Raw genomic sequence first — 14,771 nt, forward strand, 5'->3', positions numbered from 1 at the left:
TCTCTGTATCCAGGGACAGAAGGGTCTGTGTGTGTGCCAGGGGCTCTTGGATGTCTCTGTATCCATGGGCAGAAGGGTCTGTGTGTGCCAGGGGCTCTTGGATGTCTCTGTATCCATGGGCAGAAGGGTCTGTATGTGCCAGGGGCTCTTGGATGTCTCTGTATCCAGGGACAGAAGACTCTGTTTGTGCCAGGGTTTCCATAACGTCTCTGTACCCATGGGTATGGGATGAACACGGACAGTGAAAGTGTCAATCACGTTGCTTGCACACTCCTTCCTTTGTACACAAGACAAATCCATGCACACCCCCACATATTGGTATATTAATAGGATAGGGATGGATAGAGATTTCCCACAGAGCTCTAACTTTGGCATAACTCGCCATTTAACTGGTGGCCAGGAGATTTTTTTCCCAGCTCTGTGTGAGAAGGTGTCCAAGAGCTGAAGGAGCAGCATTCAGAAGCAGTTTCAGGATTTCTAGGTAGGAAGTGGAGCTCACAACCATCCATATAACTCACCATATTCATTGGGATGGGCTGCTGCTTCTCTAGGAATATGGCCCAATGCAGACATGAGACTTGGAAAAATCCCAGCTCTCTGTGGGTTTGTGCAAAAGGGGGAGCAGCACAAACACTTTGTGCCTGCCTGGGGGCACAAGGTCCAAGGAGCTTTGGTGGCAGAGGGTGACCTGGGCTGGTGGCAGGTGAAGTTCCATTCCATGACATCTCAGAGTGGCACAGGACAAAGGTCCAAGTACCCCCAACCCCACTGATGAAGTCCTTGGAGTGCTGCACATCCTCTAGGAAAACCTGCTGTCACACAATCCATTGGGATTTATAACTTTCATTTCCAACACTTTAAATCCAAATTCCAAACTGCAATATTTTTACACTCAAGACACAGTCATATACAATCCATCTTTCAATTTCTTATTGATTTAACCACAATTTAAAATAACTTAATATTGCAAACAAAACCCAGAATCTTTTAAAAAAGTGATGTTGATGTCAGTAAGATAGATCCATGCCAAAGTAACTGAGTTCTCTTTTTAAAAATACCAGTTACCTCTTAATCCAAAGTTAGAGAAGATTTTCACTACACGTTTGTTTTTTGTTTTTATATTTCATATTTTTTTCTTTTTTCCTTTTTTTTTAACAGAAAAATCACCCTAAAAAGGAATGTACAGCAAAAAGAGTAACATTTCTGATAAACAATGAAAATGTAGGCTCCTCCTCTGTTTACTTTTCTCTGGATACCCTGAAGAAAAAAATCTAGCAGATATGAGCAGAGGTGTGAAGTGTTTCCTTTGGACTAAGCTGGAGTTCAGCACTGCTGACATGCTGATCCAGTCAAGAGCTGCAGAATTCTTTTGCACATTTTGAACTCTGTGTTTGTAGGCACAGCACCTGCAGTGCTGATGCAGCAATGCACATGAATAACTCTGTTATTCCCTCTCAGAATCTGGGCTCTGCCCCAGCACAAGGTGCTGCAGCCCTTTGCTCCTGGTTCCCATGTGGAGCAGCTCCATTCCTGCTGGCTGAGCTGCTCAGGCAGAGCCCGGCAGCTCCTGGCCCTGCAGGGCTGAGGCTTTTCCCCATTGCTGGGCACAGACTGATGGAGCAGCACTGCTGAACATGGGGGCACACAGAGGGACCCGGAGCAGCTGCCTTTGGCCACCTGAGGCTCCAAGGCCCAAACTCTGAGCAGCCAGAGCTGGCAGAGACTCGCAGGCTCCCTGGTGGCTGTGCTGCCCCACTTGTGCCCGGCCCAGCTTTGCTTGGGGCAGAGGGAGAACAAGGGGCAGCTCCCTCCCAGCCCAGCCCAGGGACCCCTCCCGCCCCGGGGCTTGGGGCACTGTCAGCACCTGCTGCTCCAGCCACCGCTCCTGCTGGCCCTGACAGCAACACCCAAACTGGGGCTGATCCCGAGGGAGCAGCAGCAGGGCCTGGATCTGATCCCTGACTCTGGGCCAGGGCTGGACAAATGACCCCACAGCAGCAGCAGCAGTGCATGGAGCTGACTTTCAGCACAGCCCCTGCCACTCTTCCCTCCCGTGTGCAGCGGTGTCACAGCAGCCTGAGGCACCTGGGAGCCCCCAGTGCCAGCAGGGACTTGAGATGGCAGCCCTGGGCTCCTGGAGATTGTGCAAAGAACAGAGCTGGGGACTCCCTGTCCATGGGGAGCTTCCAGATGGAAAAGGCTGCTGTGACCAGGCAGCTCCAAGGCCACAGCAAGGAGGGTCTCGACCACTGGATCTGTGCCAGTCCCACAGTCCTGGGCAGCAGCCACTGAGCCCTGGGGGAACAGAGGGCACAGCAAGAGGGACAAAACCAGGCAAGGTCAGAGACTGGAGTGAGTCAAGACATGAGAGCAGGAACAGCTGCTCCATTGCACTCTTGGAGAAAGCTCTTGGCTGGTTCAAAGCACTGAAAGGCATGAAGGGCAAAGAGGAGGCCACAGCCAACAATGCTCCTGTTTCCACACCCTCTCCTCTCTCTGTCCCAGAAGGAATTGGATGGACTGTATTCATCTCTCTGAGTCGCCTCGTTCAGCATGAGCAGCTTAGCACCAGGAGCTGATGGAGCTGCAGCCATAGGCCATAGGAGTTGAGCAAGGGGGAACTTTTGGAGCAAAGTAATGCTGCTCAAATAGACCTAGCTGAATGCAGTGGATATAATAATGGAATCACAGCATCCTTTCTGTTGGTAAAGACCTCTGAGCTCACCCAGTCGAGCTGGTCACACAGCAGTGCCAAGCCCAGCACTAAACCACGTCCCTGAAGTGCCAAGGCCTGGACAACAGCCCTGAGTGAGGCCTGAACAGCAGGCCCTGAGCCAAAGGTGGCCTCTGGATGAACCTTCCAACCAAAGCTTAGCTTTGTATTTGCTCATCAATAAAATATGCATGGTCATTAGCACTGTGATAGATGTAGCCACTCATTAGTGAAACATGTATTGACCTTTCTGTATTTAGAAGCCAGACAGGGCCATGAAATCTGACATCTGGCCTTGTTTGGGGCTGAAGGATCAAAGTCACCTCCCTTGGTTCCTCCTTGAGCCCTGGCCAAACTTTGGGAGGGACCCAAGAGGAGGATGAAACCAGATGTTCCTGCACTAGAAGTGCTGTCAGTTTGTTCATTCAGCACTGTCAGAGCTGGGCCCTCTCACAGGGAGGTTGGAGCCTCACCTGTGGCTGGAGGCACCTGCAGGAATTCCCAGTGTCCAGGAGTGACTCTGCAGCCCTTGGCTGTGACAGCTTCCCCCAGCTGCTGTGTGGATCTGGGGGATGGTGAAGCGTGAGGGGAACTGGTGCTGGATCTTTCTTAATCACTGCAGGCAATCTTTGGTGCTGATGATTGGGTGCATTGCTGAGCTGCTCCTTTTGCGATTCTTTGCAGTTTGCATTACAATAAATCACACAATTCCTGAACTTGGTGTCTGTGTCTTTGGTTCTGACCCTGCCCACCAGCAAAACAGACACTGCAGGCCCACAGAACCAAAGGTGCCTTGTGACACTGCAGGCCTCCTGTGACCAAGGGGAGCAGAGTGACACTTTGGGCCTCGTGGAACCATGGAGATCATTCTGACACTGCAGGGCCCACTGTTTTCCTCTCCCTTCCCCAGCCTAGCCCTGTCTGGCCCTGCAGCAGAAACTGCAGGCACTGGAGGTCAGGGACAGCCACTCTGGGTCTGGAATGCTCAGCAGATGCTCAGCTCGGGCAGCTCCTGCAGCCCCAGGCCCAGCCCCGCTGCCCAGCCCAGCAGCAGAGTTGGCCCCGGGGCTCCTCAGGCAGCTCCTGCTGGCCCAGGGACAGGCCAGCCTCTTGCCAGGGCTCCTCTGCACATCCATGGGCCCCTGCTCTGCTCCTGGCCCATGCCAGCTGCCCCCAGAGCCTTTGCCAGGGGAACACGTCTGTGCTGGCCCCAGCAGCCATTGCTGCAGCCCCTGCCCTGCTGCCCAGAGCCCCGAGCTGGGGCTGCTGCTCTGCAGACCACGGGGGCTGTGCTGCCCGGGGCCCTGGGCTGCCTCTGCTGGGCTCTGCTGCTCAGCCTGGCACACAGAGGCAGCTGATGGTGCTCCCTGCACTCACCCCCTCCCACACAGGCTCTGCGGGGCCATGGAGGGGGCTCAGAGGTGCCTGCCTTGTGCCGGGACTGCCAGAGGGGCTTGGGGCTGCCCTGGATCCTCCTGGGGGAGTTCCCTGAGGATCAGAGGAGGCAGTGCCCAGACTCCTTTCCCTGGGCCTGCTGTGTCCCTGGGCTGCAGAGCTCTCCTGGCTCACAGCAGACATTCAGTCCTTGATCTCGGGGTGAGCCCAGCCTGGCCAGGCCTGTGCCCAGTGAGCTCCACTCCCTGCTGCTCCCTGGCACACACTGTCCCTGCAGGTCCCCTGTGTTCTCCTGGCAGCTCCCAAGGCCCTCCAGACAAACCTTCCCCTGCCATCAGCCCTGGCACAAGCTGCAGGGCCCCAGGAAGGTTCAGCACAGACCATTCATCATCTGATGGGCACTGGCCATCAACAAGCAAACCTGACCCAGACCTGAGTCCCCTGAAGGCCCCAGTGAGACCCTGATCTCATCCCACTGAGCCCTGGGAGAACAAGGAACACAAGGAGCCTCTTGAGAGTCCTGAGAGTGACTCTGGAGGGGAGCAAAGCCTTCCTGCCCTGCCCTCAGGAGATGCCCTTTGCTGGTGGAGCTGCTGTGCTGGAGCCCAGCTGTGTCCCAGCAGTGCCCATGGCCTGTCCCTGCCTGAGGGCACAGCACAGACACGCAGCAGGACAGTGACCAAGCTGCCAGAGCACTCCGGCCTGGCACCCACAGCAGGGCTGGGAAGGGGAGTGTGGAGCTGAGAGGAGCAGATGTGGGGAGAGGCAAAGCCATTGTCCCTGGCCGTGCTGCTGTGCTGGGAGCCCCTTCCCTCCACCTCTGCTCACAGGCACTGCCCCTGCAGAGCCAGAGAAGGGCTGAGGAAATGCCTTGGACACACAGCTCAGGATAGCCACTTCTTTTTATTCACATGCACAAGGAACAAGCCACCTAAAAGCCTTTGTGTTAAAAAAGAGAATATCATGTAGAAATACTCAGAGTAGTACTGCAGTATCTTATAAAAACATTATAACACCAGAAAAATAATAGGAAAAATTCCCAGTGACAAAATGGACAAATAGGAAAAAAAGGCCAAGATTGTCAAGAATTACATTCTGAAGGTTCTGGAGAAGAAAAGTTTAATGTTTCTGAAAAGATACAGTCATCATTTTCCTCAGGGCATCCTTGATCTCCTGGTTCCTCAGGCTGTAGATGAGGGGGTTGAGGGCTGGAGACACCACCAAGTACAGAACAGAGACTGAGAGATCCAGGGATGGGGACGAGATGGAGGGGGGCTTCAGGTGAGCAAAGATAACAGTGCTGACAAACAGAGAGACCACAGCCAGGTGAGGGAGGCAGGTGGAAAAGGCTTTGTGCCGTCCCTGCTCAGAGGGGATCCTCAGCACAGCCCTGAAGATCTGCACATAGGAGAAAACAATGAACACAAAACAGCCAAATACCAAACAGGCACTAATTGCAATGAGCCCAAGTTCCCTGAGGTAGGATTTGGAGCAGGAGAGCTTGAGGATCTGGGGGATTTCACAGAAGAACTGGCCCAGAGCATTGCCATGGCACAGGGGCAGGGAAAATGTATTGGCTGTGTGCAGCAGTGAATAGAGAAAGGCACTGGCCCAGGCAGCTGCTGCCATGTGGGCACAAGCTCTGCTGCCCAGGAGGGTCCCGTAGTGCAGGGGTTTGCAGATGGACACGTAGCGGTCGTAGCACATGATGGTCAGGAGGGAATACTCTGCTGACAGGAAGAAATACAAAAAAAAGAGCTGAGCAGCACATCCTGTGTAGGAGATGGTTGTGGTGTCCCAGAGAGAATTGTGCATGGCTTTGGGGACAGTGGTGCAGATGGAGCCCAGGTCGCTGAGGGCCAGGTTGAGTAGGAAGAAGAACATGGGCGTGTGCAGGTGGTGGCCGCAGGCTACGGCGCTGATGATGAGGCCGTTGCCCAGGAGGGCAGCCAGGGAGATGCCCAGCAAGAGGCAGAAGTGCAGGAGCTGCAGCTGCCGCGTGTCTGCCAATGCCAGCAGGAGGAAGTGGCTGATGGAGCTGCTGTTGGAAATTTGCAGGGGCTGCACATGGGAACCTGTTCATGGAGAAAGGACAGTGACACGTCAGGAGAGGCTGCTTTGAGCCAAACCTGGGCCATTCCCTGCAGACTGTTCCAGTGTTACTCGCTCACCCTTGTTCCTGCTCTGGGAAAACCTTCACCCAGGTCCCTGCCTGAGCTCCAGTTGTGCTGGCTGAGTGTGCCAGGAGCAGCCAGGCCTGTGCATGGGGGCTCTTGAGGAGCCATCCCTGCCCTGCTGCCCTGGGTTTGTGGCAATGGGGCAGAGGAACAAGGCTGGATATTCAGGATTTGTCAGGGGAATCACTTAATGGAGAAAGAATTGGTACCATCTGCACTCACACTTCTAAAGAATGTCAGGAGTTGTTTTTTGGAATTGTTTTAGAACTTCATTGCTGGCTCTCTGAGGTCAGAAATCCCCAGCATTCCTTCTGCACTCAGAGTTTGCCACTGAGAGATGGGAGAGGCAAAGGATTCCCTGTGGCAGATGGAAGGTGAGGAGCTGGATGGGTTTGTTCCCAACTGCCCTGTCTTTGCACCTTTGGCTGCAATGAGAGCACAGTCACACTCCTGGGTCACCCTGGCATAAACCAAAGCCTGCCCAGAGCAGAGGGATCCCTGAATGTCTCACCCTCTCTAAAGGGCTCTGGGCAAGGTCTCAGCACTCCCTTGTGCCAAGGACACTCACGGCTCCCTTGGCAAACCCAGCAGCATTTCCTCAGATGTGGCAGCTCTGCCCTTCCCCATGGGACATTCAGGGAACTGCCAGAGGCTCTGGCACAGATTTGCACCCAGGAGGGCAGCTCAGAGCTTGGAAGGGCACAGCAAGGAGATCCCCAGTTGTGCCCATGATGGGATCTCAGGGAGGGGGCTCAGCTCATTCCCCTTTTCCATGGACTGCTTTGCCCACAGCCCCACAGGTCCCAGGGAAGCTTGGACACCCCATTCCCATGGACACCCCTGCCTGGCAGGAATGCCAAGGGCAGTGCCTGACTCAGCTGCTGCAAATGCCAGAGCCTCCCTGAGAGCAGCAGATAACAGTGACAATATCAGGGCAGGGCAGAAACAATAGAAGATGTTGTGGTGCTGTGCCTGAGAGGGCAGGGCTGAGACAGGCGGGCACTCAGGACAGTGCTCCCTGTGCCCAGCTGTGCCCGGCACTTCCCACACACCAACAGTGCCCTCCTGCCCCAGCACTGCTCTCTTCAGCCCCCTCTCCTTGCCTGAGCATCTCCCTGGGCCTGGACATTCCCTCCTGAGAGGAGCCTTGTCCCTGCCAGCGCTCACAGAGCCCATCCCACCCTGTGTGCCCTGGCCCCGGCCCTACAGAAACCTGCCTGTGTGCAGGGCCCTGGCTGGGGCAGGCTGTGTGTGCAGGTGGGCAAGGGCAGCTCAGGAGAGCCCTGCTGGGCCCTGCAGAGGTGATGCTGCTGCTGTCCAGGGCTGAGGGCCCTTTGGGAGGCTCCCAGCAGAGAGACTGACCACCCAAAGTTACAGTTCTGGAGTCTCTGTAAATGTTCAAACATTACTTTCATGATTCTGTGTGTCTCTTTCAACTCAGAATGTTTTGTGATTCTGGGATTACAGTTCCTGTTCTGCTTCTCTCATCCGTCTGTTGTCTCTAATAAAAAAAGAATAAAACTCTTGCAAAGGTGTTAGAACAGTAAAGTAAAAAGAAAAGACATTTATTGGAAGATTCCAGGTGTCCAAGTGGGAATTGGGCACAACTGATTTCAACAATTCATTAAGGTGGATTAATTAGGATATTTAACAGAAACATCCAATAGGAGACTCTGTTTCCCCAGTTACACATAGCTGCTCAACTCATAGGAGTAGGTCCAAGGGCTTCTTTGCCATCACTTTTTGTTGTGACTGCTCACATTCTGGTCAAAAAACAAAATGTTCTTCTAGTAGGGCCTCTTCCTGATAATAAGACTATACAGTATCAGGAATGTATTTATACATTCATCCTATTCTTCTAAATTCAAGGAGAAAGGTAAGGAAATGTACTAGAGATAATTATGGATTATAGTTAAAGAAGTATGTAATAATTGTTTAATTGACTTAATAAAGAGTTCAATAGAGTGATGTAAGGATTATAATTTTAAAACTATATAATAGTAATTTTCAGAGCTATGAATATATGAAAATGTATCAAAATAAAAAATCTTTTTGTCCTTACCCCAACTTTCCCATCCTTCTCCAAGCAGGAAAAGGAAAGCTCCTGATCTTTCCAGCAATGCCAGGCTTACCTTCCTTGGGCAGTGTCCCCCGGAGCTGTGCCCAGGCTGCTCTGGAGCTGGGAGCAGCCCTGCCCCACCCAGCCCCTCTCAGCAGCAGCACCTGCCCTGCTCAGGGTGGCTCCTTCCCTCCACAGCTTCTCCCCAGCGCTGGGATCAGCTCCCCCGGCCAGCTGAGAGCTGTCCCTGGCAGGCAGCAGAGTCCCTGCCCCAGCACAGTGCCCTGGGCTGCAGGAGCCTGCTCTGCAGGACAGCCTTGGGCACCCCTGGCTGCTCTGCACAAGAGACAATCAGAGAATGTACTCACAGGGTCCGTAGGCATTGGGATGTTCCAGCTTGAGGAGATCACTCCAGGAGCTGCAGCTGCATTGTCCTGCAGCCAGAGGTTCCTGTGCCAAGGGCTGGCAGTGATTCTGCCCCAGGCACTTCCCAGCACCTTCCCAGCCCTGACTGATTGAAGCTCTCTGTGCCTCTGGGCTGTGCCCGGGCTGGCTGCAGGCAGTGCCCCAGCCCTGCTGGGCTGGCAGAAGAGCTGCTCATCAAGAGAAATGTGCTTTTGAAGCTCTGCTTGCTTACCAGGAGCTGCCTCTGTGCCAGGAGCCCAGCCCAGCTCAGCAGCACAGACACAGCAGCAGGACTTTAATGACCCTCTGGGGCTTTGTGCTCAGGCCCTGAACATCAGACCCTCAGAGGCAGCTGAAGAAACCTCTCCACAACTCCAAGTCAGAATCCAACTCCAAAGTTTCTTGGACTTTTAATGGGTCCCACTGAGGTACACGACTCAGAAAGTGTCCACAGGTCCCAGGCAGAGCAGAGAACTGGAGGCACTGATGACAGGTGGGGACAAAGAGAAGCCAAGTCTTGGTGGCCTGGGGCACAGCAGCAGGGTCTGTGCCAGCAAGGGCTGGGAGGAGACACCTTGTCCTGCGGCCCTGGGGCCTCCTGGCATAGCCCCAGCCAGGCTGGGCACTGTCAGCCCCTTGTCCTGCCCTCAGCATCCCCCCCTAGCCCACATCCCAGTGGCCTCAGGGATCTGCTGGAAGGAGTCCCTGGGGAGCCTTGCTCAGCAATGGCCCTGGGGGCTCCTGAATGTCCCAGGGACTGCAGGTTTTTCAAAGGACTTTGGGTTTGGCTTTTGCCTTGGACTCTCTGAGAGTTTTGTGCAATCATGGCCTCCAATTATCTGCTGTAATTAGTCCCTGGAGAGGCTTTGTCAGTAACAACACTCAGTGGGGGTCATTAATACTTCAAGGTACTTCAGTTATTTTAAGGTACTTGGTGTTTCCCTTTTGATACAGACTCTGTGAGAGGTTTGTGCAATCATGGCCCCAATTATCTGCTTTAACGAGTCCCTTGAGAGCTTTGTACTGACACTCAGTGGGGCTCATTAATACTTTGAGGTACTCAAGGTTTTTAAAGTACTTTGGATTTTCCTTTTCACACTGAGTCTTTGAGAAGTTTTTGTGCCATCCTGGCTCCCAATTCTCTCCTCCAAGGAGTCCATGAGGAGCCTGTGTTGGGATGGAACTCAGTGGGACCCATTCATGCCTTGAGACACACTTTGGGGTTTTCTTCTGACTTTGACTCCTGGACAGGTTTGTACAATCTCCTCTCAGGTCCTGAGGTTCCAGGGCTCAGCTCCAAATGCACCATGGGGCTTGTTAGCATCAAGCAAGTCCTGAGAAACCATGGCTCTGCCTTGATGTACCTCTGCTCTACTGCAGTTCATTAGGAGGGTTTCCTTTTTCAGTTATGGAGAAATATTTCAAAGAGCTTCTAGCAAGTATGTCTTCCTGTTTTAAAGGGTGTCTTTTATGGCTGTTCTTATTACACAAGAGGTGATTGCAGCATTCAGTGACTGATATTGATCCAGCAGGGACTCTCCTAAGGAGCTCTGGCCTGCTCAGAGAAGCTGTGCCTTGAGGTCTGATGCAGCGTGGACAACCTTGCTCCACATTCCCCAAGCCCATTTTGTCTCTCCTCAGTCACCAGGGACCTGCTTTGCTCAGAGAACTGGCTGTACACAGCCAAAGAGGGGTCATCTTCTTTTGTATTTTGAACCAATCTAAAACTCCTGAGTTTCCCCATTGAAAACAGACATCCTCCTCAAGTGTGTGCCAAGCCCAAGCTGCCACCAAGGAGGTTCCCCTTCCCTAAGGCAGAACCCTGCAAGGAATGTTTTAGACACACAGGAAGTTCTGCAATAAACACAAATCCAGAGTTTGTTCAGGGCAGAATTAGACCAATTCCTGACGGACAGACCAGCTTTGAACTCCTTGCAGCTGAAAGCTCCGAGTTGGGAGGTGTGGGAGGGACCCAGGAGTGAGGGAAGGGAAATGCAGAGCACCCAGCAAGTGCTTCTGTGCAGACAGGCTGTGGGGAAGGGCACTGCAGAGCTGCCCTGGGCCAGCTGTGAGGGTGGATCATCATCCCAGTCTGCACTGGGCCATTACAAGACACTGTTGGATGGACACTGCACCGACCCCAGCGCGCCAGCCCCTTGCTCAGGGCTGCTGTCACTGCCCAGAGCCAGAGGGGATCCCTGGCTGGGGGCTTGTGCCATGGCCACCTGCCCTGTGCCGCGCTGGCCGCTCAGGCACCAGGAACCAGCAGCAAAGGGCACTGCCAGGGCCAAAGGCCAGGTCAGCCAGACAGAAAGGGGCAGTGCTGGCACTGTTTCCATGGCAGCCCTCACTGGGGGTGACACCTGGGTCACCTGTCCTGGCAGCGTCCATGGAAAGCCCTGTCAGGGACTGAGGGCACAGACACTGGCACTGAGACACTGCTGGACCGGGTGCTGAGCACAGGGCTGAGCACGCAGAGATGGTTTTGTTCTTGCTGAGCTGCAACAGAGCCAAGGCCTGTCCTGCCCCTCCTCCAGCCACCCTGGGCAGGGGCTGGGGCTGTGGGGAGCTTGGCAGGGGACACAGCCAGGACAGGTGACCCCAACTGACCCTGGGGATACCCCAGACCACAGGACATCATCCTCAGTGTATGAAGTGCGGGGAACAAGGAGGAAGGGGGGAATGTTGGAGTGAGGGGTTTTGCCTTCTCAGGTAACTCTTAGGCAAGAGGGGGCCCTATTTCACCAGTGGGTAGGGTCAGTACCAAAGACACAGACACCAACTTAAGGAATCCTGTAATTTATATAATTCACAGCTGCAAAGAATTACAAAAGGATAATCTCAGCAAAGGACATAATCGTGAGCAAAGAATTACAAAAGAAGTTCAGCAATCCAGTGCACACCAGTCATTACCAACATAGATTGCCTGTAGTGATTAAATAAAGATCCATCACCAGTTACCCTCAGACTTTACCATCACCCAGATCCACACATCAGCTGGGGCAGACAAGGACTGCAGAGCCGCTCCCAGACACTGGGAATTCCTGCAGGTGCCTCCACCTTTGCAGGCAAGGAGCCTCCAAGCCCGCTGTGAAAGGACACAGCTTTTACACTGTCAAACAAACAAGCTGACATCACTGCTAGTGTGAGAACATCTGGTTTCCTTCTCCTGTTTGGTTTCTCCCAAAGCCTGGCCAGGGCTCAAGGAGGAATCAATGGAGTTGACTTTGATCCTTCACTCCCAAACAAGGCCAGATGGGGCCTTGTCTGGTTTCTGAATACAGAAATAGAAATCCATGTCTTATCAAGGAACACATCCACTGATCATGTTGTTAATAATGCTTTGTTAAGGAGTGGATACAAATATAACATTTGGTTGGAAGGTTCATCTAGAGATGAACTCTGCCTCCGGGCCTATTCAGGCCTTGATCCCAGCCTGTTCAGGCCTTGCTACTTGGATGGGCCCTGAGAGCTACAATGAACTACAACCTTCATAACCATTCTTTCAATAACACAGTTTAGATTTAGGTATTAGGCATAAACGCATCTCCCCTTGTGCTTCAATTAAGTGCTGTTACATTTCATTACTCAGAGCTATTCACATTCCTTTTCAAACATGCCTAAAGAGTTGCTACTATTCTCTCTTCTTTATCAAATGCCTCTCTTTTCTTGAGACTGTCTCTTTTAAGACAAGTCTCAATATTCCACTTCCCATCACAAAGTGTCACAACAACTCGAACATGGAATGTTAGAGTGCACACCAAGTGCACACACTGCAATGATGACAGACACTACCACAAATGCATTTCACAGCAGCCTCCAGTTTCGCAGCCATGAAGCCAATCCCACCAAGAAGAATTTTCTTCTTTCTGCCACTCTTCTCCTGCTCTGTCAAGGTGATTGCTGACTGTTGGCCTTCAAACCCATCACTGACAGCAGTGCAACATTCCTGTGCCATGACAGCCCAGGCTCCTCCTTGGCCAGCAAGCAGATAATCCAAGGCCATGCGGTTCTGTGGAGTCCCCATTTGTGTTTGTTGGAGCCCATAGGATGTGCTTATTGGACATTTTAACAGCATTATGCGCTACTTCTTCTAATAATCCATCCAGTGTACTCCACAGGACGGGGCAGCACACATGGAGCACAGGACGAACCAGAATCTTTTGCTTTCTGAAACCCAAGGCACTCCTTGGGAGGAAAATGTTCTCTGGGCTCCAGGTCTTCCTTGTGGTTGTTGCTGAAGGAGCCTAAATGGTGGCGCTGCAGCCAGGAGTGGGGTAACACTGACACCGACCAGCTCCAGCAGCCCAAGCTCTACTGACATTGGGAGTGATGGTAAAGCACAGAAATCCCCTCACACTGTGGCCTCTGTAACTAGAACAGGCTTCGGTTCTCCTGAAGGGAAATCTTAGTGAGTCCTGTCAAACGGACCATTGTATTCCTGTGTTTTCTTGAACTGTCCCTTCATTGACAGTTATGAGTCAGAGCCCATGGACTGAGTTCTGGCCAGCCCACAGGGTGGGCCCTCCAAGGGAACCCCATTCCTCCTAGCTTCAGCTGAGAACAAACACAGAAATTAGTGACATGGAGTAATTTGGCTATCCTGATCTTGAAATTTTCAGAACTAATCATTAAATTTTGATGACTAATCCCTTGGTGAAACACTGGTGGTGTTTGTGGCAAACAAAGATTCTGGCTGATTATCAAGGTACAACCTCCAGACATCAATAGTACTTTAGTGACACTGTTCTTCATTCTTTTTTCTCAATCTCATTTTCTCATTTGAGTTAGGAACAATAATTCTGTTGTCCATGGAGCTGGAGCCTTTTTAACTCCAGAATAACGCCCCCAAGTCCTTTGCTGTTCAGCTTTACCATGTTGTCTGTGGGTAACAAGGCTTGGTGGGCCCTTTCCCCTTTGGCTGGAAGGGGGCCGGGTCCCAGTCCCTGAGGGCACCCAGGCTCCTGGATGGAATTTGTGTGCAAGTCCCTCGGTGTCACAGCAGCCTTCACAGGGAGCCCCTTGGATCAGAGCATTTTCCAAAGGGGCCATTGGGGCAAACAGGGAGATTTGGTCTGGCAGGATGGGTAAAACAGTATCCTGTAATACCTACTTGTTCTCACACAGAATACTTGGCTGCAGGGACATATTCCCTTTGTTCCTGCCCAGGTTTCAGGATTCAGTATTATCTTTCTTAGAGCTGTTCCTTCAGCTGCCTCAGGAGGGCCTTTTGGCCTCTGGGCACACAATCTGGCTCCTTTATTAGGACTGCTGGATCCAAACCCTTTATCTCCACAAATGGTAATGACTGGAGGTGGATCTCCTTTTTTCACAATTGTGCTTAAAATTCCAATAGCAATAATTGTGCCACCCTGTCATGAGGTTGAATAATCCAATCTTATTGACAATTGTTTAACAGAATTACTATAATTTTTCCTTTATATTCTGCATCAATTCCTCCTTTCCTCCTGCCATGACATGAACTCTTTGCAAGGCCAAGCTCCAAGCGAGCAGTTACCAAACCAAAGTGTCCTGGAGGAATCTGAATTCCTGTCTCAGTATTGATAGCTTTCATTTGCTTTGGATTTATCCTCATTAATTCCAATGCATGAAGGTCCAGCCCTGCAGACTCTGGGCTGGCCCTGCCAGGGGCCATCACACCCACAACAATTTCCCAGGCAGTCCAAGTCTCACTGCCCATGATTGTAGGTGCAAATTGGGTGCAGCTGTGCACAGCCAGAGGTTTGCATTTCCCCAGTGGGCCATTATTAAGGGCATGGAACACATCTGTGAGATGGGTTCTCCATGGGGACAGGTTCCCATCTCCTCATTTGCTCAACTGCTCTTTTAACAACCCCTTCACCTGTTCAACAAATCCTGCAGCTTGAGGATAGTCTGGTACATGAAAAACCCTGCAGTCTTAATCACGGTATTTTTCACAGTAACAGACAAAGCACTCTGCATCACAGTATCAGAAAACCCTGTAAAAATAGACAATTTTATCCCCTCCTCCTTTTTTCAT

The 14,771-nt window shown here is 52.1% G+C and overlaps 1 protein-coding gene across 1 annotated transcript; it reads right to left on the bottom strand.

The window, feature by feature from the left end:
* Positions 1 to 5,046: 5,046 nt before the first annotated feature.
* Positions 5,047 to 14,450, bottom strand: LOC135306084 (olfactory receptor 14J1-like). The gene is made up of 2 exons (XM_064429631.1): positions 14,444 to 14,450; positions 5,047 to 6,183 (listed from the first exon to the last, which is right to left on the bottom strand). Exons 1-2 carry the CDS (start codon positions 14,448 to 14,450, stop codon positions 5,228 to 5,230), a joined length of 963 nt encoding a protein of 320 aa, XP_064285701.1. The 3' UTR covers positions 5,047 to 5,227.
* Between the last annotated feature and the right edge of the window lie 321 nt (positions 14,451 to 14,771).

This window comes from Passer domesticus, chromosome 8 (genome assembly GCF_036417665.1).
Source record: "Passer domesticus isolate bPasDom1 chromosome 8, bPasDom1.hap1, whole genome shotgun sequence".
Lineage (NCBI taxonomy): Eukaryota > Metazoa > Chordata > Aves > Passeriformes > Passeridae > Passer > Passer domesticus.